This window comes from Erythrolamprus reginae, chromosome 6 (assembly GCF_031021105.1).
Source record: "Erythrolamprus reginae isolate rEryReg1 chromosome 6, rEryReg1.hap1, whole genome shotgun sequence".
In the NCBI taxonomy this organism is placed as follows: Eukaryota; Metazoa; Chordata; class Lepidosauria; order Squamata; family Dipsadidae; genus Erythrolamprus; species Erythrolamprus reginae.
In genome coordinates, this window is record NC_091955.1 from 44,201,801 (window position 1) to 44,226,192 (window position 24,392).

General features: G+C 40.8%; 1 protein-coding gene across 4 annotated transcripts in view; it reads right to left on the bottom strand.

The window, feature by feature from the left end:
• Positions 1-24,392, bottom strand: part of GRIP1 (glutamate receptor interacting protein 1) — a 585,000-nt gene that overhangs the window by 127,151 nt on the left and 433,457 nt on the right. For all 4 annotated transcript variants that reach the window (XM_070755655.1, XM_070755656.1, XM_070755657.1 and 1 more), the window contains 2 exons: positions 1,968-2,103; positions 307-452 (listed from right to left, as the gene is read on the bottom strand). In XM_070755655.1, the coding sequence (XP_070611756.1) occupies positions 307-452; positions 1,968-2,103 (282 nt within the window). The remainder of the gene's footprint in view (positions 1-306; positions 453-1,967; positions 2,104-24,392) is intronic.

Consider the following 24,392-nt stretch of genomic DNA (forward strand, 5'->3'; position numbering starts at 1 on the left):
TCACCTTCTAGCAACACACAGACCACCCATTGTAATTATAAGCATTTTGCAAATGACAACCTAGATAAATGAGGCTAACAAACAAGCATTTCTAATGTGGAAATTAAAGAACGAAACAGTGACCCTATGAAATGGGAAGAGAAGAACATGGGGAAAAAAGCTATTACCACATTTGTACCATACCATCAGTTTAGTATACCCATTAATTTTACTCTTGCAAATACATTTATTATTATTATTATTATTATTATTATTATTATTATTATTATTAGTAGTAGTAGTAGTAGTAGTAGTAGTATTACTTACAAGCAGGTGGCAGCTCATACTCCACTTCTAATACAACCCGCTCACCAACATTCTTGAGCAAACTAATGATCTCATCATGACGAAACTTTGTCAGGTTGATTCCATTTACAGATTTGATGTAATCCCCCACATCCAGTTGGTCACTTCTGCAACACACATCTCTTCTTCAGTGAAGCTGTAGCTTATTTGTGTTATAACATTTACAGGTTTGTAACTCAGAGTTGAAATCAGGGGTCCTTGATTATTTTGTGTGAGCTTGATTATTGTGTGAGCTTGCAGACATTTCATTACCCATACTCTTGGGGACAGGAATTCTCTTCCTTTCCCATTCACCAGAGCCATCAGAGGTGTAGCAGTGGACAGGAGTTGTGCAGTTGGAGCTGGAGGACAAGATTGGATGGTGGAGGCCGACCAGGCATGGGCTGTAATGACAATGACTGGCTCTGCTGCCTCACTGTGGCCAACTCTCTGTTTTTTACTTGTCCACAGGCAAATATCTGGTGTATGTGCAGATTACATGCCTCCACCCTCTACCTCTGCCTTCATCAGCTATTTAAAAGTCTGACCCAATGGCTCTGGCTCCCAGACCTACCTGTGCTGCATGGGATACAGGACCCCAAGGTGTGTGAGAGTGGTTCAGGTGGGTTGGCATGGCTTATTGGACATCTTAGGCTCACATTGCTTCTGGCAAATGAACAGCTAAGGGGCCAACAAGCTGCAGCTGTAGCTGGCACTGCAACCTGCCTTGTGCTCACTGCTCCATATGCATACATCTAGAGGGGAAGCACATGGCAGGGGTGGACCAGAGCTGAGGCGGCAGAGCCGGCACCTCACTGTCTCTAGGGCAGCCCTTAGGGCTATATCTGAAAACATCCTGGGCCTTGTGTTGACATGTCTGATCTGTTACCTATTTCGGGTAATAAAACTTTATTTATTTATTTATTTATTGATTGATTGATTGATTGATTGATTGATTGGACTTGTATGCTGCCCCTCTCTGAGGATGTGGGGCAGCTTACCCAAACATCTGCAAGAAAACAAACAAGCTCAGAGAACACCAATGACCCCTCATTTACAAGTTAAAATGATAATAATGATATGGCATCCCATATATAGCAATTTGTATAGTGTTATTATTACCGTATATAAAAGTGTTACAAAGCAAAAATAGGTCTCTACTTTAGGAAGCAAGTCAAACTGTTTCTCTATTATAGTCCGAATTTCTACATATCTCTACATGTCCAAATTTCTATAATTTGACACCTTAAGTGACACCCTTAAAATATGCTAGATAGAATAATGTTTCAGAGTGTCATGTGAAAATCATTCACTTGTTATTTTTGAAAGAACAATGATTAAACTTGCATCCTTCTTTATGTGAAGCGTATTTTCTACCAATATTAGATTTACAACTGAATTGTTCACAAGTAGAATAAGTTGCCAATTGAAGAATTAGTCACAGTACGATCTATTTACATTTTTGAATTATTTGTCACCATATGATTGCAGAATGTATTCTGCGTATCACCAAAACTTTTCTTCATTTGCAATATTGCATCTTGAAATGTTTCTCAACTTTTAAAACTGTCAAAATTCTTCTCTAATATTTATTCTAATGATCTAACTTGATAAAGACATTCTTTTTCTTGAAAAGTCTTTACCTAGCAGCAATTCCTCCTTGTCGAAGATTGGACACTCTTGGTTTTCCATCTTTGTCCGTTCCACCAGATACTGTAAGCCCCAAAGTAGTTCCTTCTTTCTTTATCAGTTCAACTATTGTTGAGCCTTTGAATTCCTCTGTTGAAAAAAAAACATTATAAAGGTTTACATTATAAATTGTAATTTCAAATAGCTATAATTTCAGAAACACTGTAATTTTCATAGATTAAAAATATTTTTTAAGTTACGTTTTTTCAAATACAGCGATATCTTGTCTTACAAACCCCTCCTCACACAAACTTTTCGAGATACGAACCTGGGGTTTAAGATTTCTTTGCCTCATCTTAAAAACTCTTTCTGTCTTATGAACCCAAGCCCGGGTGCATGGACTCTCTTACTGCGCATGCGCTTGCTTACTGCCAAAAGGATTCCCCTGCCTTGTGACTGTCACCCCCGGGATTTCCCATTTGCTTCCCGCCCCACCGGGATTTCCCACCTCCAGATGTGCCTAAGAAGACAAGCCTGCTGGGTGGGGAGGGGGGCTGAGAGAGAGGGAAGCCACCGCCGAGGAAGCCCTTGGGGGGATGTCCAGCTGGGAGAGGGAGTCACCCCTCTCGGCAGCTCCAAGCCCAGGAGGGCGGCTCCCTGCTTCTCTGACCCTCCCCTGAGAAACCCAGGAAATCAGAACAAAAGAAACCTCAGAAGACGAGGAAGCTGGGGGGGGGGCGGTTGAAAAAGAGTGAAACCACCGCCAAGGAAGCCCTTGGGGGGATGTCCAGCTGAGGGACAGAGTCACCCCTCAGCATCCCCAAGCCCAGGAGGGTGGCTCCCTGCTTCTCTGACCCTCTCCTGAGAAACCCCAGAAAGAAATAAACCTCAGAATCAGGTTTCTTTCATTCTGAGATCCTGGGTTTCTCAGGGGAGGTCAGAGAAGCAGGGAGCCGCTCTCCTGGGCTTGGGGGTGCCGAGAGGGGTGACTCCCTCTCCCAGCTGGACATCCCCCCCAAGGGCTTCATCTGCAGTCGTTTCCCTCTCTCTCAGCTGCCCCCACACACCTCCACCCAGCTGGCTTGTCTTTCCTTCTGAGATTTCTTTTGTTCTGAGATCCTGGGTTTCTCAGGGGAAGGTCAGAGAAGCAGGGAGCCGCCCTCCTTGGCTTGGGGGTACTGGGGAGGGGGGACTCCACCCCCCCAGCTGGATATCCCCCCAAGTGCTTCGTCTGCGGTGGCTTCCCTCTCTCTCAGCTCCCCTCCCTCCCCACCCGGCTAGCTTGACTTTCCTTCAGAGAGCCAGCAGCCGTGAACGGAGCACAGGTCCCAGCCCTCTAAGGTGAGTTGTGCGCTATAGTGCAGGAGATTTGAGATGTCTGCCCACGAGTTTCCAATTCCAGCACGGAGGTCTGACCTCTGCACTGGAATTGGCAATTAGAATAAAGTGACCAGATCTTGATCATTTGTCCCAACTCCAAAATGCGGCATGACTTTAAAACTGACTGGATTGGATTTCCACCCTCGAGAGAAAGAAAAAAGCCCAGCCGGCTAATTTCCCCCCTCCCTCCGACTCCAAAATGTGGCGTGATTTTAAAACTGACTGAATTGGATTTCCACCGTAAGAGAAAGAGAGAAAAGCCCAGCTGGCTAATTTCCCCCCTCCCTCCGACTCCAAAATGTGGCGTGATTTTAAAACTGACTGGATTAGATTTCCACCGTGGGGAACGAGCGGGTAAGAAAGAAGGAGAGAAAAGTATGGCTTTTTCTAATTGGATATTGTATTTTTTAAATTCTCATTGAAGGCATTTGTAATTGCTTCTAAATGATGTTGCTTTTGCTTTTGCAAAAAAAAATAAAAATAAAAACAACCTCCTTAGGTGCAAGTCAGCTGAAAGTCCTAGAGAGACTGAAGGTAGATAATCCATTAACAATCAAGGCGTGTAAAACTGATCTGTGTTTCCTGAACTAGATACTGGATATTGGATGCTAGATGTAGAAGTTGTTTATGGTTATTCCCAGTTTCTGGAAGTATTGTCTACAAGGTGTAAGATGTTCCTCTAAAGAGATGTCTCTTGTGGCTTGTACAGATATTTTAAAATGTGAAACATTTTCTAACAACCAAGATGGAAGGGAAGGGACCTTGGAGGTCTTCTAGTCCAACCCCCTGCTTAAGCAGAAAAACCTACAGACAAGTGGGTATCCAACATCTTCTTTAAAACTTCCAGTGTTTGATCATTCACAACTTCTAGAGGCAAGTAGTTCCATGGATTAATTGTTCTCACATTCACTCCTTGCTTCTAAGTTGCTTTTCTCCTTGATTAGTTTCCACCCACTGCTTCTTGTCCTACAGGTGCTCTGGAGAATAACTTGACTCCCTCTTCTTTGTGGCAGCCTCTTATTTACATTGTAAATAAGCTGTCTCAGACAGTTCCCTTAAAACAGAACTCTTATAAAATTGAACATTAAGTAATATCATAATATAAATTTCGAAACTTTGAACTAGAAGAATCAGCAAACGGACAGATATTTAGCAAGATATTTAGTTTTATTATTAGTTTTATTAGATTTGTATGCTGCCCCTCTCTGAAGACTTGGGGCGGCATACAAATTTAATAAATTCCACTGCTGGTTAGCATTTATAGCCAAAGAAACATGCAAACAATTGTAGCCTTCTGTTAAAATGAAGCCTTCTGTGAACATAATATACTAGTCGGGAGCAAATATACCTTTGTATTTCCACTCATAAATTAATTTGATTAACAAAGAAGATAAAAACAAGGTTTTACCATGGTTAACATGGTTTCTTGATGGTAAAAGATATATTTAGGCAGGGGTCCCCAAACCTTTTACACAGGGGCCAGTTCACTGTCCCTCAGACTGCTGGAGGGCCGGACTATATAAAAAAAAACTATGAACAAATCCCTGTGCACACTGCACATACCTTATTTTAAAGTAAAAAACAAAATGGGAATGTACTATTTAGAGGGGGGGAAGAAGTCTGAAATTCATATATGTTTATGTTTTGTTTTTAATTTAATTTTGGTGTTTAATATTAGGATCTATTAATTTGTAAAATTGGATTAGAAGTTTAGAACTATATAGAATTACATAGGTAAAATTAATGGAAGATACATAGGATAAATAAGGGTTTTATGATATGTACTGTATGGTTTTATGAGTTTGCATTATGAATTTAAAATATACTTGGAAATGTAGAGGATTGATGAAAGTTAATAATAGTAAAAGCTAAGTGCCTGAAAAGTAATTGAGCTTGGAAATATTGAATGAAATTATAGAAAAGTAAATAGGGAAATATATTAATTGATGCATTGGTAATACTATGATAAATATTTAATAAATGAAGATTTTAAAGCATTGATTTATTAATAGTTGTGTTTTTGGTTTTTCTGGTTGTTTTAGTTTTAATAGTAATAGATTTTGGTTTTGTTTTATTATTAATTTCTTTTAATAAAAAAGAAGGGAATTTTTTTTCCTAATTAGGAAAAAGTTGTATAAGGGGGTTTTGTTTCTTTTAATAGAATAGAATAGAATAGAATAGAATTTTTTATTGGCCAAGTGTGATTGGACACACAAGGAATTTGTCTTGGTGCATATGCTCTCAGCGTACATAAAATAAAATATACATTTGTCAAGAATAATGTGGTACAACACTTAATGATTGTCATAGGGGTCAAATAAGCAATGAAGAAGCAATATTAATAAAAATCTTTGGATATAAGCAAGAAGTTACAGTCATACAGTCAACATGGGAGGAAATGGGTGAAAGGAATGATGAGAAAAACTAGTAGAATAGAAGTGCAGATTTAGTAGAAAGTCTGACAGTGTGGAGGGAATTATTTGTTTAGTAGAGTGATGGCGTTCAGAAAAAAACTGTTCTTATGTCTAGTTGTCTTGGTGTGCAGTGCTCTGTAGCGACGTTTTGAGGGTAGGAGTTGAAACAATTTGTGTCCAGGATGTGAGGGGTCAGTAAATATTTTCCCCACCCTCTTTTTGACTCGTGCAGTATACAGGTCCTCAATGGAAGGCAGGTTGGCAGCAATTGTTTTTTCTGCAGTTCTGATTATCCTCTGAAGTCTGTGTCGATCCTGTTGGGTTGCAGCACCAAACCAGACAGTTATAGAGGTGCAGATGACAGACTCAATGATTCCTCTGTAGAACTGTATCAGCAGCTCCTTGGGCAGTTTGAGCTTCCTGAGCTGGCACAGAAAGAACATTCTTTGTTCTGCTTTTTTGATGATGTTTTTGATGTTAGGTGACCATATTAGGTCTTGAGATATGATAGAACCTAGAAATTTGAAGGTCTCTACTGTTGATACTGTGTTGTCTAGTATTGTGAGAGGTGGAAGGGTGGAAGGGTTTCTCTTAAAGTCTACCACCATTTCTACGGTTTGAGTGTGTTCAGTTCTAGATTGTTCTGGTCACACCACAAGGATAGTTGTTCAACTTCCCGTCTGTATGCGGATTCATCATTGTCTCGAATGAGTCCGATCACTGTTTGTATCATCTGCAAACTTCAGTTGCTTAACAGATGGATCGTTTGAGATGCAGTCATTAGTGTATAGAGAGAAGAGAAGTGGTGAGAGTACACAGCCTTTGGGGGCACCTGTGCTAATTGTACATGTATCTGATGTGATTTTTCCTAGCTTCACCTGCTGCTTCCTGTCTGTTAGGAAGCTTGTGATCCACTTACAAGTGTGTTCAGGTACCGCTAGCTGATTTAGTTTGGTTAAGCGAATGTCCGTTACGATGGTATTGAATGCTGAACTGAAGTCCGCAAAGAGGACCCTAGCGTAGGTCATTGGAGATTCAAGATGTTGAAGGATGTAGTGTAGAGCCATATTAACAGCATCATCTGTTGATCTATTTGCTCGGTATGCAAATTGCAGGGGGTCTAACAGTGGATCCGTGATGGTTTTCAAGTGAAACATCACTAGCCTTTCAAAGGTTTTCATAACTACAGATGTTAGAGCAACTGGTCTGTAGTCATTCAGTTCCTTGATGGAGGGCTTCTTTGGCACTGGGGATGATAGTCGAGCATTTGAAGCAGGAAGGAACATAGCACAATTCTAGTGATTTGTTGAAGATTTGGGTGAAGATGGGGGCCAATTGGTCAGCACAGACTTTTAAGCAAGAAGGAGTTATCTTGTCTGGGCCTGGTGCTTTTCCAGGCTTCTGTCTGAGAAATAGATATTTCACTTCCTTTTCTGTGATCACTAGGGGTTGTAAACCCAATGGGATGGGTTCAGTTGTAGAAGATTTAGCTGCTGTTGGTGTGTCTGGGATGGAGGTTGTGCAGATAAGTGGTTGAGGTTTCTTTTCAAACCTGCAGTAGAACACATTCAGGTCATCTGCCAATTGCTGATCTCCTTCAGCTTGGGAAGGTGGTTTGCTGTAACAGGTGATGTTTTTGAGAGTTTTCCACATGTTTGCTGGTTTATCTGTTGAGAATTGATTCTTTAGCTTTTCAGAGTAGTTCCTTTTTGCTGCTGTGATCTCCCTTGTTAATATATTTCTGGCCTGATTTTACAGCATTCTATCACCTTTTCTGTAGGCTTCCTCTTTGGAATGACGTAACTGCTTGAGTTTGGCTGTGAACCAAGGTTTATTGTTACTATATATTTGCAAGTTCCTGGTTGGTACACACAGGGCCGCCGATAGACGGGTATTACTGGGAGCGGCGTACCGGGCCCGGGGAAATTGAATAATGGGGGGGGGGCGGTGCTTCTCCTGCTGAGCCCAGTCCTCTCCCGGTGGCTTTCGGCTCCTCCCGCCGAGGAGCTGCAAGGCTGGCCTCGGAGCCCCGCGCGGCCAGTGTTCCCTCGTGCCCGGCGGGCTCCCCTTTCCTAAAACCCCCACCAGCCCCCTCCTTCCCATCCTGCCCTCCTTCCCCGAGGCGTCCCTTGCCCATCATCCCCTGCCGGGCAATGGGGCAGCGGGACTGCTAGATGGGCAGCTCTTCCGGCGAGGGTGGGCAAGGCGCGCCCCTTCTCAGCTCTCGGCCTCCGCCTGCGCAGAAAGCATTCTTTCTCACACCCAGCGCCGGCCATGGGGGCTTCCGCCGCTGCCTTCCGCAAGGCCCCCTGAGGAGCCGCGTGGGTCTCCAGCCTTCTGGTGAGTCACCGCGGTAAGGATGCGGGCGAGGGAGAAAGGGGAACCCGGCGCCTCGGGCGCTTCCCTATTGCGGTAGAGGGGTAGTAGTAGTAGTAGTTGTTGTTGTTGTTTTGCAATTGGGCCATTTTTAATGGGGATTGCTTTACTTTAAATAACCTCCCCTAACATCCGAGACTCGGCGACTTCTCTGTAAATAATTCAATGTCGCAGAGGTCCTCAAACATGGCCACTTGAAGACTTGTGGACTTCAACTCCCAGAATTCTCCAGCCGGCTATGCCAGCTGGAGAATTCTGGGAGTTGGAGTCCACAAGTCTTCAAGTGGGCCAAGCTTGGGGACCCTGGACTCTATAGAGTTACATTTATTGTAGGCTTGAACATAATAAGGCAGAGAGAATGGTTGGAGGCTTTTAAATAATAACAGTGATATAATTGCTTCCCACATTTCCGACTGGGCCACCTCCTCGTGGTTTTGCGGGGAAAGAGAAACCCTCCCGTTCTGAGGGCTCTCTTTTGGGCGCCTTTCCCGCCTTTGCCCTCCGTCTCCAGCCGGCGCCGGCGCTGCTAATTACCCAGAGATTTCCAAGCGTCCCTTCGGCCACGCCTTCTTTCCTTTCCTCCTCCAATGAGGCCGCCGCGAAGCGTCTCTTGCCCCGCCCCCTTGGAACGCAAGTGGAGCCGCCCTTTCGGTCCTGGCGCTCGGGAGATTCCGATTGTATCCGGATGCCGTGGCAACTTCTTTTTTTCGAAGGTTCGGTTTCAGCTTTTCTTCCCAAAAGTCAAGGAGATCTCCGAGACCCTTTTCTTTTTCTCTTCGGGTTGATCAAAGCCTTCCTTCCTTCCTTCCTTCTCCCCTTCCTTCCTTCCTTCCTCCCTCTTCCTCCCTCCCCTTCTTTCCTCCCTCCCTCTTCCTTCCTTCCCCCCTTTCCTTCCTCTTCCTTCCTTCCTTCCTCCCTCCCCTTCTTTCCTCCCTTCCTTCTCCCCCTCTTTCCTTCTCCCCTTCCTTCTCCCCTTCCTTCCTCCCTCTTCCTCCCTCCCCTTCTTTCCTCCCTCCCTCTTCCTTCCTTCCCCTTTTTCCTTTCTCTTCCTTCCTTCCTCCCTCTTCCTCCCTCCCCTTCTTTCCTCCCTTCCTTCTCCCCCTTCCTTCCTTCTCCCCTTCCTTCCTTCCTTCTCCCCTTCCTCCCTCCCCTTCTTTCCTCCCTCCCTCTTCCTTCCTCCCTTTCCTTCCTCTTCCTTCCTTCCTCCCTGCCTCCCCTTCTTTCCTCCCTTCCTTCTCCCCCTTCCTTCCTTCTCCCCTTCCTTCCTTCCTTCCTCTTCCTTCCTTCCTTCCTCCCTCTTCCTCCCTCCCCTTCTTTCCTCCCTTCCTTCTCCCCTTCCTTCCTTCTCCCCTTCCTTTCTTCCTTCCTTCCTTCTCCCCTTCCTTCCTCTTCCTCCCTCCCCTTCTTTCCTCCCTCCCTCTTCCTTCCTTCCCCCCTTTCCTTCCTCTTCCTTCCTTCCTCCCTCTTCCTCCCTCCCCTTCTTTCCTCCCTTCCTTCTCCCCCTTCCTTCCTTCTCCCCTTCCTTTCTTCCTTCTCCCCTTCCTTCCTCCCTCTTCCTCCCTCCCCTTCTTTCCTCCCTCCCTCTTCCTTCCCCCTTTCCTTCCTCTTCCTTCCTTCCTCCCTCTTCCTCCCTCCCCTTCTTTCCTCCCTTCCTTCTCCCCCTTCCTTCCTTCTCCCCTTCCTTCCTTCCTTCCTTCCTTCCTTCTCCCCTTCCTTCCTCCCTCTTCCTCCCTCCCCTTCTTTCCTCCCTCCCTCTTCCTTCCTTCCCCCCTTTCCTTCCTCTTCCTTCCTCCCTCCCCTTCTTTCCTCCCTTCCTTCTCCCCCTTCCTTCCTTCTCCCCTTCCTTCCTTCCTCCTTCCCCTTCTTTCCTCCCTCCCTCCCTCCCACTTCCTTCCTTCCTTCCTTCCTTCCTTCCTTCCTTCCTTCATAGCTCGCCCTCGCCTTTCTTCCCTTCCTTCCAGATGGGAGTGCCCCCTCAAGACACCCGCCTGACTGCTGGTACCCTGATTTTTCTCTCCCCTCGTCCTTTCCAGCTCCTCGCCGGTGGCTGCCGGGTGTGGGATCCCCCTCCCCTCTCCCCTCGCTAGAAAGCACATGGTTTTGTCAACAGGAAGGGAGAAGTGCCAATGAGCCGTAAATAAGCCTTGCTCCGCCTGACCAATGCCAGGATCTTTCTTTCCCTTGTCACTCCCGCTTCTTTCTTTCTCCTGGACGAGTCCACACAATCGGCTTAACCCAGTTCCTGAAATAGCCTATGGCAGTGCTTCCCAACCTTGACAACTTGAAGATATCTGGACTTCAACTCCCAGAATTCCCCAGCCAGCATTTGCTGGCTGGGGAATTCTGGGAGTTAAAGTCCAGATATCTTCAAGTTGCCAAGGTTGGGAAACACTGGCCTATGGGACCCGCCTCGCTTGGCGTGAAGCGGGAAATGATCCCCGGGGGATGGAGTGGCTTGGCGACTTAAAATAGTTTTTAAATGGCGGGTGGGGGGGCAGACACTTAGGCTGTATGGGGCCCCAAAATTCCTGATGGTGGCCCTGGGTACACATAGGTCTTCACAGAAGCTGACATATAATGTTACAATATCTGTGAGTTCATCCAGATCTGCAGAGGTGTCTTTAAAAATATTCCAGTCTGTGCAGTCAAAGCAAGCCTGTAGCTTTAACTTTGCTTCCTCAGTCCAAGTCCTCACTGGTTTAAGTATTGGTTTTGTGGCTTTAAATCTTTGTTTGTAAGCAGGTACAAGGTGAATCATGCAATGATCAGAAGAATGTATAAAAAGGAGGAGTAGGCATGATGGCCTATCTGGATTTATAAGAGGATAATGATATTAATTGAAATATAAAATAACAGAATAACAGTGGGAAGGGACCTTATTGTGCCCCAAGACTGAGCCCCAAATAATTACGCAATAAGGTGCATTTATTTATTTATTTATTTATTTATTTATTTGTTTATTTATTTATTTAGACTTCTATGCCGCTCATTCCCAAAGGGACTGCCGCTCAGACACTATACTTTTCTGCCCACACCGGAAAAAAATTAGAGGGAACATTGGTCCCGACTTCGGGGTTTCTGAGGGGTGGGTTCACCCATGAGGCTCCCTCTGGGCAGCCTGCGCTGTCTTCCCCCCCCTCCTCCACCCACTCCCGAACAAGGATCCGAATGCTGGCAGTAATGAAGTAAAAGGGGTGAATTTTGGTATTGCACGCATTATTCGCTTTTACATTGATTCCTATGGGAAATAATGTTTTGTCTTACGAACTTTTCACCTTATGAACCTCATCCTGGAACCAATTAAGTTCATAAGATGAAATGGATTCTATTCCCCCAAAGTTTATTTCATTATATATTTGCTAGCCTTTGAGATATCATTTTGTTGTAGGAATTTTGTATGCCTTAAAAGATCTACTACACTTATCTCTGTTTTAATGTCATAACAATGACTTAGTCCTGAGATATAAATCAGTAAACAGACTCTATTGTTTTCAGATTGCAGAGGGAAAAATATTACTAGATTATTTTTAAAGATTATATACAACATAATACTACATATGGTTAAGCCTGTTGAAATCAATGGACAAAATACATTTAGTTTAACCCAAATAAAAAAAAATTAAACATATATTACTCTGAACAAATGAGAGTTTGTAAATAAAATATTTTAACAAAAGCTTAAATTGCTACGGTAATCTGATAATCTTCTTACTTTGAGAAAAACATCTAATGAACAACTCAAGGATAGGTTTTCCTATTTCAGACCCACCACCCAAAATCACATGCCTTAGCATAATCCTGTCCTAAGTAATGAAATCTATTAAGGATTTTTATCTTTATCTTAATTATAATGAAATAATCCAATTCAATAGGAGTTACTACTACTATAAATAGAATTGCAAAATTGAAAAACTGGTACCTATTGAATTACCTTTTGTGTATGGTTGTCTAGCATAGTTTCAGATTGTCTTTCTAATAATTATTTTATTTCATCATTTATATTTGTTTTTATTTATTTTTAAAATGTATGTTACATATAAAAGCTTAAAGCACTACTAACTATAAAATCTGATTCAACAAGAATGTTAGCATTCTTATTCTGCATTTCTGATTTCCAAGGATTAATGGCTATTTGATATATTGATAAATAAAAAAAGATATTCCGGAGATGCAGAAATTTTGATTATAAGTATTCATATTGGACACTTGAAATTTCCAATAAATATCACATTTTATTTTTTGCAGCCAAAATATAAGCAATTTTATTATTAAAATGCATACTTTAGAGCTTAATTATGAAAATACACAGGATAGTCCTTGCCCAGATCTAAGTTCCATCGATTGTCATAAGAATTTCCTATTATTAAAATTGTTGATTACACTCACAACAGGAGGAAAACCTTCTAAAATGGCGTGATTATCTCTCCAAAGGAAGAATTAAGATTACAGGACTTGCTTTCTTATAGTCTTTTCTGTAGTTTTCAATTTCTAACCATGATGAAGTCAAAATTATGAAACGTGTTATGACATTGCATCCATTGCCCTCTAGCAAATTTTGTGTAATCAAACAAATAAACATAAAACAACCCAGATATTGAGCTTAAATGTTCTTAATATTTCCTCATAAACTAGATTTATTGCAGCCACATTTTTCAATTATATTGGGTTTTTTTAAGTTTGTTTATTCAAACTAATTTAGTAAGGCCTGGGTTAAGCCTGCATTTTTCTGCACAATTATGTAAGAGTTAGTTCTACTGAAATAAATGAAACTTACATGAATAAACATGGGGAGCACTGAGCTATGCAGAAAGATTAATCATTTGATCCATAGTTTACTATGACATTTACTTATTTTTATATGCTGAAGTAGATCTGGCATGTAATCTTCTGGCAATGAAAGGAAGACACTCAGTGATAAAAAGGTTAATCTGGCAGAAGATATTTGTTTCAAAGACTTCATGTAAAATTACCATAAGACTAAGAAACACATCTTTTAACTTGTTCTTCACATGCACAGCCAGACATAAAATAAAAATAGAATTTTATATGCTGAAACCATTGTTTATTTAAAAAAACCCATCATCCCTTTTGAAGAAACAGATATGATTTAAGTAGATACTTTGCTTCAGCAATTGGAATACAGTGATCCCTCAATTTTCACGGATTCAAACTTCGCGAAACGGCTGTACCACGGTTTTTCAAAAAATATTAATTAAAAAATACTCCGCGGTCTTTTTTCTATACCACGGTTTTTCCCACCCAATGACGTCATACGTCATCAACAAACTTTCGTCTGCCATTGCTGATTGGCCGAAATCTCGGCCAATCAGCATTGTCATCGCAAAAAGTTTGCCCGACAACACTGATGGGCCGAAATCTCGGCCAATCAGCATTGTCATTGCAAAAATTTCGCCCGTCATTGCTGATGCCCTGAAATCTCAGCCAATCAGCGTTGTCATCGCAAAAATTTTGCCCGACAACGCTGATGGACAGAAATCTCGGCCAGTTATCCCAGTGTGCATTGGTACAGTACTTTTACAACTTATTAAAACTTATTGGAAGATGCCTCCTAAACGTTGCACGCGGAGCGGAGGCTGCAACACTAAAAAGAGCAGGAAGATGCTGACAATTAAGGAGAAAATTGAACTTTTGGATATGCTAAAAGAGGGTCGCTCTTATGCAGACGTTGGTCGGCATTATGGGATCAACGAATCGGGTGTGCGATACATTCGGAAAGATGAAAAGAAGATAAGGCAAACATCTATGATAACATTCAACAAGGCAGCAAAAAGGATGGTGACGCCTAGAAACAAACGGCTTATGAAAATGGAAGCTGCTTTGTCCGTGTGGGTACAAGACTGCCGTAAGAAGATCATTGCATTGGATACCAATACCATATGGACAAAGGCACAACAACTCTACACCTGTCTGGCAAACAAAGAAGGAGGCGATGCAGATGAGGGAGAAGAAGATGTTGATGAAGCTGCTGATGACTCAGAAGACCCCCAGCCATCAACATCCACTGCTTCTCTAACCCCATCCACATTCACAGCAAGTAAAGGATGGTTTGATAAATTTCAATGGCGCTATGGCCTGAGGAGTGTGTCATTGCACGGAGAAGCTGCCTCAGCGGATACAGGTGCAGCCAAGCAGTACGTCCATGGCACATTTAAAGACATAATTGAAGAAGGGGCCTACCTTCCAGAACAGGTGTTCAACATGGACGAAACAGGCCTGTTCTGGAAGAGGATGCCATCACAGACTTTCTTAATGCAAGACGAAGCCAAAGCCCCTGGTTTTAAGGCTCAGAAAGATCGGGTAACTTTGATCATGTGTGGAAATGCAGCAGGCTTCATGATGAAGCCAGGGCTCATTTATAAGTCCCGAAATCCAAGAGCCCTAAAGAACAGAAATAAGAATGCATTGCCAGTGTACTGGATGCTTAATCCTAAAGCATGGATTACAAAAGCCCTCACGTGGGACTGGTTTCATCAGTGCTTCATCCCACAGGTGAAGGATTATTTGGCTGGCAAAGGACTCAATTTCAAAGTGCCTCTCCTAATAGACAATGCTGGAGGCTATGATGACCTGGCACATGAACATGATGGGGTACAAGTCGAATTCTTGCCACCAAACACCACATCGCTTATCCAGCCGATGGATCAAGGTGTTATCCACGCACTTAAGGCACTGTACACGCGCAATTCCCTTGGAAGCCTCGTGGAAGCAATGGATGCTGATGAAAACTTCACATTGAAGGGCTACTGGCGTCAGTACACGATCGCATCATGTCTGAAGAACATTCAGAATGCCTTAATGGATATGAAGACACAGACAATGAATGCCTGCTGGAATAAATTGTGGCCAGAAGTGGTGCATGATTACAAGGGATTTGCTCCCGAAGTAATTCAACATGCTGCAGTCCAGAAATCTGTGAAGCTGGCACAGGTACTGGGTGGAGAAGGCTTCAGTGACATGACACCTGATGAAGTCCATGGGTTGCTTGATGAGCATGGCCTACCACTGACAGACAAAGATCTGGAGGAGCTGACCAGGTCAGCGAGTGAAGAAGGGGAAGAAGAGGAAGCTGAACAAGCTGAGGAAGAAGAAGAAGTTGACCTAACGCTTGAACAGCTTGCAGAAGTGCACGGAAGTGCTGCACATCTCCAACAGATTGTGGAACTTTGGGATCCCAACATGACTCGCTCTATACACTTTAAGGCCTCCCTTGACAACATCGTTGCACCACACAGAGCCATGTTAGCCCAGAAAAAGAAACTGTGCCAACAACTACCCATAACTATGTTCATCACGAAAACGAAGAGGTCTGTCACACCATCACCTTCAGCGTCCATTGTAGAAGTGCCCGATGAAATGGTGATTGAAGAAGATCCTTAATTATGTTAATAATTTTTGCAAATAAAAAACAAAAAAAAATGTTAATAAATAATTATAATTTATAACTATCAGGATGACTAAGTGTCTTATTCAATGGTGAGTAGTACTGTATTGTACAGGTAATGGGAAGGGGAAATGGTAATTAAGGGAATGGGGAATGGTAATTTATGGATTAAAAGTGTTGGGACTGAGTGACATAGAAGAATGAATGAATGAATGAGTGAATGAATGAATATTGTACCTGTATGTAAATCTCCCCCCCTGTTTGTGTGTGAACTCTTGAACCATTTCCAAACACAGGTGAGGGTTGGGGATTTTTTTCTCTGTTATTATTTAAGTGCTTTTACCATACTGTATGCTTTCAATCAAGAGTCACTTCTCTCTCTCTTTCTCTCTCTTTCCTGTCATTCTCTGCTTCAATCATTTTCTCATTTCTCTTTTTTTCCTCCCCTTTTTTCTATCATTTCTCTCTCTCTACCTTCCACTCTCCCCCTCTTGCTCTCTCTCTCTCTCTTTCTCACTCTTTCTCTCCCTCTCTCCTTTCCATCTCGCTCTGTCTGTTGCTCTCTGTGAGAATGCCTGTCCCGCCTCTCCTGCAGCCCCCTCGCCGACAGCTGGGACGAAAGCGCTCTCAGCCAAGGGACTGCGAGAGGGGTGGGGCAGGCATTCTCAAAGCGCTCAGAGCAGTTAGCGGCCAAATGAGGAGGCCCAGAAGCCGTAGCCACCAGCGCTGCTGCAGGAGGACTCGTGCCTCAAGAAAGCCGGTGAGAGGGGCGAATCGGGCGGGTGGGGGGTAGCGGCGAGGAGGCCGGAGGCGCTGGGCGGGTGGGGGCAGCCGACATTCAAAACAATCTTTGCCGGCCTCCGCACTTTTGTCGCTCCCCGCCCCCAACTTCAAGCCCAGCTCCTTGCGCGGCCTTGGAAAAGGGTGCGCGGGGGTAGTTTTGGCTGTCCATAGCCAAAAATGGTGTTTTTACTTCCTCACCGCTACTTCGCGGAAATTCAACTTTTGCGGGCGGTCTGGGAACGCAACCCCCGTGAAAATTGAGGGAACACTGTATACCAATATATGTATCATTGAACTGAAATTTCTAGTAGCTTTTAGATGCACATCTAGTGGTAAGAAATGCTGGATATGTTGTTTAGAAGCATCTAAGGCAGTGATAGGTAATCTTTTTGTCATTGTGTGCTAAAAGATGTGTATGTGTGCATTACACCACCCTCGTGAGTCCCTCCTCCATGCTGCTCCTCCTCCACCACATGCATGTGCAACCTCTGAACTCCCCCTGCTACCTTGCAATGAGCGTGTGACCCCCGCGCTCCCTCTGTGCATGTGTGTGTGTGTCCCCATGCTCCACACACACACAGACATGTGTATGACCCCCACCTCCCATGCATGTGCATCTTCCACATGTACTCCCCATGCATGTACAGCAGAAACCAAAAAATCAGGTGGCTGGTGGGAGGCGCGCATGGAGGTGCAATGGAGCTTAGCTGGGGCGATGGCTCGTGTGCAATCAGAGAGGCTGCTGTGTGCTACCTCTGGTTGTCAAAGAGAAATAGAGAGTTTCTCTGCCCTAGCCTTAACTGTTAAACTGAGTAGAGAAAATACTTACATTAAATTGGATACAAATTTGTACTTCAAATGAAAAATAGATTAGTCTTAAGATACTTACCTTTTCTGTGCATGCTAAAAAAACATATATATAAAAGGAATCATGTGGTTGTTTTCAAATTGGAAGCAAACATTTGAGAGTGCAGAAAAGAAGTAACAAATAGTAAAACAAGGAAAGTAAAAGAATGAGATATGAAAAAGGAGATACAACAAAATAGTTTATACTGAAACCATTCACTATGATTCCTCATGCCTTCTATTACATCTACACATGCTTCATATAACATTTTATGTTCTTTGATGTCTCACTTCTCCCTTTTTCGAGAACCAACTCGAAAGAACCAAGTATGACTTTCTCAATGACTTGCAAAGAGCAAGCCTCTGATCTATACGCTCCCTATCTAGCATAAAGCCACTTCCCAAATTTTGTTCATTGTCACCCCTTGTAAGCTTTCAATTGGAATGCTGCCAAACACCTGCTCAGACACACTTAACAAACTAATCCCATTCTAGCTTTTGCATTCCCTCTTGATATCTTTCTATTTGTATAGGAAAACAGTCATGGCAATCTTCCAGCCATCAGGCACAGATGCTCTATTCATACACACATCAAACAAATTGCACAGGCACTCACATGCAAATCATATCCATATTTTAACATTTCTTCAGTTATACTTCAAGTTCATATTTTTGTGGACTCAGCATTTAAAACATTCTTCAGTTCCACTCTTCTGCATAGCACTATCATTCTCATATAAATGTCCTTTAGTATTTCCATACTTCAACTTTACCCTAAATAATATAATGATTTTTATTCTGATTTCATACATCTTGTTGAACGTTCCTTGTTTGGCTTCTTCATCCTTGCACCAAATGAAACTATTAGTATTAGTAATATATTATGGCTTGTCACACAGTCAGCCAGATGTTTAGACTGGATTTGGCATTTTTATTCACCTATTGAATCTTTCCCAAGGACCTGAGATGGGAAGATATTGATGTTTGTTATTATTATTGACATTCTGTGTAACTGAAATGTTTTATCATATTATGGTAAACTAGTTTGCCTTCCGTCCCCTGTCCAATTGTCTCTCCTATATTTTATATATCTTTTCTCCCATTCATATATCCTTTCCTTACTCTTCTATTCTATTCTTCTATTCTCATATCTCTTCTTCTATCCCTTCCCTGATATTTACTACTACATGTTTTTATTCTCTTTAACTTTCAATTTGTATTGGACAAAATAAATAAATAAATAAATAAATTAAGCTTGATCATTATTTCATTTGCCTGTATTCTTAACATTTTCAGAGAATTAAGTTACTGGTGAACAGGTTTTTATTAGAGCTCAATTTGGTCTGTCACAAGACATGACATTAATTATTTACTTTATACAGTATGGCTTGTCTGCTATCAGAAAAGAGTTTTTGCTGAAGAGAATATGTTTGTACTTAATTTGTAAACATGAATCTTTAGACTTCATTTTAATTCTTTAATCAGTTTCAAGGAAAAACAGGGCCTTAGCACCTATAATGAATTCAAATGTAATCTCTATAGAAAATCATCACACATGGAATCTAGCGAATTAATTTTTAGAGACACTGCCTTCTAGTAGCCCTTTCCTCATAAATTAATAACAGTATAATTCTACAAACTGAATTTAAATAACAACATAATACAGCTGTCAATATCATTTACTGAAACATCTGTAAAAATTATCATATGCCATTAATGAAAAATTGGTGGGAACATACAATTGAAGTATTAGAAAATAAGCAGATTATAATATTGTAGGATTTCCAAACATGAACTGATAAAGTCTTGGTACAGATTTAGCTGTGGTCAGATTTAAATGTGGTTGAAAAAGTGTGGATAATTGATATGGCAACACCAGGCAATAGTAGAATAGAAGATGATGAATGGGAGAAGATCACAAAGTATCAAGATTGGAAAAGTTAAAAGATTATGGCATAAAATGGCCATCGTGGTCCCAGTGGTTATCAACACATTGGGTGCCATATAAACTTTACAACATCCTAGGTTCTTGGAAAAAACTTAATGACAGTCAACATCAGGTAAAGAACTGGCAGTTGTGATGTCATGTTGTATGCGTAATAACAATGAATAGTAATTGTTCTGATTTCAGGCTGATTCATATAATTTTTGGAATAAAGGAATTCTCAATGCATCTCATTGTAAAACACATCCTCTTTAATTTGTCCTTTAACACTTCAACTCTGAACACAGTTTTCTTCTCTCATCGTTATTATCTCAGCAACTAAGTAACTAAGCTTTGCAGTAACATAAAAGACATTCCACAAGTCATTCTAAAATTTATGGCTAATTAGGGCTAGCCAGGAGTCATAAAGAAACAAGTAATAAATCACACATGATAGCTTACGCTTCAGAGCAAGTTCGGGATGTGGCCATTCTTATTTTGCAAGATTGAACAAATTCAGTGTCTCTTCTGTTTTACACCCGGATGTGAAGTAATTCATTAAAATTAATTACTCTCTAATATCTCCTCCCTTTTTCTTCCCAGCGTTTCTGAAACCTTCTGAAACTAGCATCCCTCCATCTGTGATCTCCCCCATTTGAGTCATTCGAACTCATGTCTATGTCATTAGCTCCGTGGTCTTCACTAACATTGCTAACTGTTGGTAGAACAGGGAGATTTATGATCTCTAAATCCCATTCATCATCTGAATCTGAAAACTCCTCACATTGCAAGGGAGTACACACAACAGTAATAATGCAAGTAAACAAAAACGAAACAACCCAGAAATGTCAGGACAGAAAGCAAATGAAAAGTATCTAACTACTGAAGCAAACTGTGGTTCATCGTGGAGTTAAATTTCTCAACTACTGATAGCTGGTTTCATGGGATCATGACAACATCTTGGTTGAAGCAATAGCTCTCTATGATCAAATATAATTATTATGGCTTTGTCACTCTTTCAAACAAAATCCTTCAAAACATGTGGAAGTGTCTACCAGGCATAATTTTTGAAATATCAATATCAGCTGCATCTGTTTGCAAATCCATTCAGCTGCCTTGGAAATTATTCATGGCTATGCAGGAATACATACATTATATACTGTAGTTTTAATAATCAGGATAGATGGGATCAGTGGTGGATTGTAAATATCTTTGCTATTGATTCATGCTTGTGTGTGACACTTCTATGCATGGGCAAAAGCATCCCAAGTGAGTGGGTGGAGCCTCCCACTGCTGGCACTACCAGTTCTAAGAACTGGTCCAAACCGGGAGCAACCCATGGAACCAAAGTAGAATCAAAAATATTTAAAAGCTTATTTGGGAGTTAAAACTTCTTTTTTCTCCCACATTCTTTTTAAAATATCATATATAGCAACATTTTTATACTACAAAACATTATACAAGAAAGTAAGTAACAAAACAATATTATGGTTAGCTCAACTGGCTTATTATCTTTCATTTATTGATTTTTCATATAAAAATCAAAGGCTGTGTATTCATGAAGAAAGTTTAGTGGGATTTACTAGAACTAAATGAGATATCGTTAAATAAGGTTTTATCTGTTTTCCTCCCTTTAGTGCATAAAACATTTTTTTCTGAAGCATAGAAGGAATAATGACTCTGAAATTGATTGCTATATTTATTTGAAGAGCTCAACCATTGGTTTCAATTGAGGTCAATCACATGAGATCATTATTTACCCAGGGAAGAAAAAAATGAATAATATAAAGCCAACAAGAAAAACTAAACAAAATAAAGAAAAAAACTTAAATTAGGATTTTTGCTGTCGCAAAATCACATGGGTGATTCACTAAGTGTTATTCTTCTTCACAGATAAGGACTTTAGTAAAATTGATTTTTTTAAAAAAATCAGTGATTCAAAAGATCTATAGAAGAAAGAAATGATACCATACTGTTATTCAATCTAACTCAGTACTTTTCCAATAAAACTCTTAAAAATTATTGACAGTTTTACATATGACTCTTTCCTATTGCTGCCAGGGATCACTAAGGGCCAAGTAGAACATTTTCTTTCCAAAGAATTAGCTCCAGTCCACCATTAAACTGTATAAGCTGTTGAATAGGGCATTGTGTTTTGAACTAGAATAGGCAGGGCCGCCGATAGGCCAGTATTACTGGTACTGGCGTCAGGGCCCCGGCCAAATTGAAAAATAGGGGGGGGGGGCAGCGAAGACCGGTAACATCTGCGGTGTGCTGGTGAGTTGGAGTGCTAAGGAAGCTAATTGGATTCAGTTGCAAAATTGTTACGATTGGGACCAGGCAAGAGCACAGATCAGCAAAAATGCCTAATTTTCTCTATTCTGCCTGAGGAGCTTCATAGCTGTTAAAGATGAAGTTTGGATCAGAGCTAATTTGGTATACATTTTGATTATGGTGTTAGATTTTTTTCGAAATTGTTCCCTTCTAAGTTTGAGGAAAAGATGGGTTGCTTTGGAGTTGACATGTTTTTTGGAGCCGTCTCGCCATTTTAGATTTGAGAAGCAAACACCATCCTGGATTCGAGAAGCAAGCATTGTGGGAAGTGGGAAGATTTGAATATGCAAAGGAGAATCTGGGTAGGACTAAGGACTTTTAAAAAAACAAACAACTACATCATATTTTGAGACTTGTGCAGAGAAGGTCTGAAGCGGGAGTTTGTTATTTTACATTTTACATTCTAAATTATGTTAAATGCATACACAGTAGTATCTCACCTTATGTTTAATAGATATGATAACATCCTAGGAAAAGAAGAAGAAAGAAGAAAAGAGAAAGAAAAGGTGTTGCTCTTAGAGCCATGAACATGCTATTTGTTAAGAGACATTATACATTACACATTTAAAAGCTTAAATATATTAATTTATGGAACTTAATAGTAGGTACATGTATGAGAATTTTTTGGGGGATTTTTTGCACATTTGCTTCATAATATGGATTTGATGATACATGAGGGTATGTTCTTTTTTATAAAGCAATTTTAAAATTTTGCAAACTTTGTAAAATGCTATAAGGAGGTAGGTGGAGAGGTTAATGAGAAGAAGAGGGAAGGTCTTTTTGCTCTTCCCTCCTCTTTCTCTTCTTTTTTTTTTTGCACTGTGCTTTTCTTTTTCTTTTTCTTGTTTTTTCTTTTCATCCTGTTGTGTCTTTATATTCATAGTTACCTTATCTACTTAGTGTAATTTTCTATTTTCTGTTTATATCTCTTTGTGTTCTTATTTTTTTATAGATTTAATTCTATTTTTTAAACTTTCTTATTTTTAATTTTTTATATAAAGGAATTAGTAATTAGGTTTGTAATTGGATTAATTGGGCAATATTTGGTAATCCTATTTGTTTTGGTTTTTTTCCCTTTGATTATGCTACCGCAAGATGTTTTCAATTTTTTTAGGGGTATTTTTTAATAGGCGCTAATTATCTGTAAAGGGTTGACTTTTTTTTACACCTATGGTGGAGTTTACATATAGTTTTAAACATTATTGCGTATAATTTATCTTCTAGTTACCTGTTATTTATTGGTATTATTGTGAAAACAAATATTTTTCTAGTGTGATGCAGGAGTATTTTGTCTTTATCCTTTGTGCCATCTTATTGCTGCTTTTAATATTGTTGATGGCAAAATTAATAATATTTTGTTAATTTGGTGTATTTGCACTGTTCTGGTTATTTATTTATATGTATGTAATATGTTGATGTCACTTGAATATATTTTCTGCGTTATTAACATATTATTAATCTGTCAAACAAGTGTACCTTGTTGTAGTGGCAGGGTTTAAATTTTTTTTGTGAAAGGTAAATTTAATACATAATTGGTATGTCGCAAAATAAAGTAGTTTTAAAATGGCGGGGGGGGGCAGACATTTAGACTGTATGGGGCCCCAAAATTCCTGATGGCGGCCCTGAGAATAGGCATTGGATATTCACCTGAATGCCTGTTATCATACATAGAATGGGGACAGTAGTCACGTAGGTAGGCTCACTGTCCTAGCCAATCAGGATCAAGTCAGAAGTCTTTTTAAATACAGTCAGATCTGCCCCTTTTCCAGATTTTGCGAATCTGTAGACTTAGCTCATGTTGGCTTTTGACTTAGTCGAAGCTCAGCCTTGTAGAAAGATTATTATTATTATTATTATTATTATTGTTGTTGTTGTTGTTGTTATTGTTATTGTTATTGTTATTGTTATTATTAATTAGATTTGTATGCTGCCCTTCTCTGAAGATAGTTAGAAGGTTAGAATAGTAGTAGAAGAAAGAGTAATCATAGGGAGGGAGGTGACTACTGTCCCCCATTCTACGTATGAGAAGAGGTATTCAGGTGAGTATCCAATGCCTCGTCATGTAGGATATACCAAAGAGATTTGTCCCAATAGAGTGGGAATACCTCTCATAAATTATGAGTGATTACATTCTGAAGCCTCTGAAGGCCATGTCTGTGGATGTATGAGTCTATTTTGTAGTGGTGAATAAATGAGTTGGGGGAGCTTGAGTTGCCCATGCTGCTGATGTTGCTGCACTGTGGGTAGAGTGAACTGTAATGCCTCATGGTACTGGTATGGCAGGCCTTGGTGAAAGCCACATGAGGAATGTGATGATTCTTGGGAGAGGAATGCAAATTGGTGAAAGACCTTCTTGTAGACTCCACTCACAGAATTTTGACCAGCTATGTCCATATATGCAGTTGATAGATGGCCTTCTAGAGTCTTGTATGACCACTATGGCATCGGGATCATAGTCCTGGGACTCTAAGTCTCTCCAGACAATCTCCATGCAGTCAAGTGGAACCAATCTGGATCTGGGTGGAATGATGCTCACTGTTGGGGAGTCGCTATGGAGACTCAATGGACAGCGCCTGGGGGTCTGCAAACCATGCGCGCCTTGACCAATGAAGAGTGATTACAATTACCTGGGCATTTTCCAGAAGAATTTTGTGGATGAGGTCTGGGAGAATTGGGATTAGAGGGAAGGCGGAAAGTATTTGGAGATTGAACTAAGATATTTAGTTTACTGATTTATATTTAAGAAATTTGGAAATAGAAGATTATGTTGGTAATATTGGGACATTAAATTAAGATTTACTTAATTAAATTTACTGATTTAAACTATAAGAAACATGGAAACAGAAGATCATGCTTGATTTCTTTTTCTTTTTAAAGAAAAAGAGATCTTGCCAGTGGTAATCATTGAATTTAGAACTTACAGAATGATAGATTTTACAGATCACAATTTAGAAAGAGGGTTGGATTGAGGAAGGGGAAC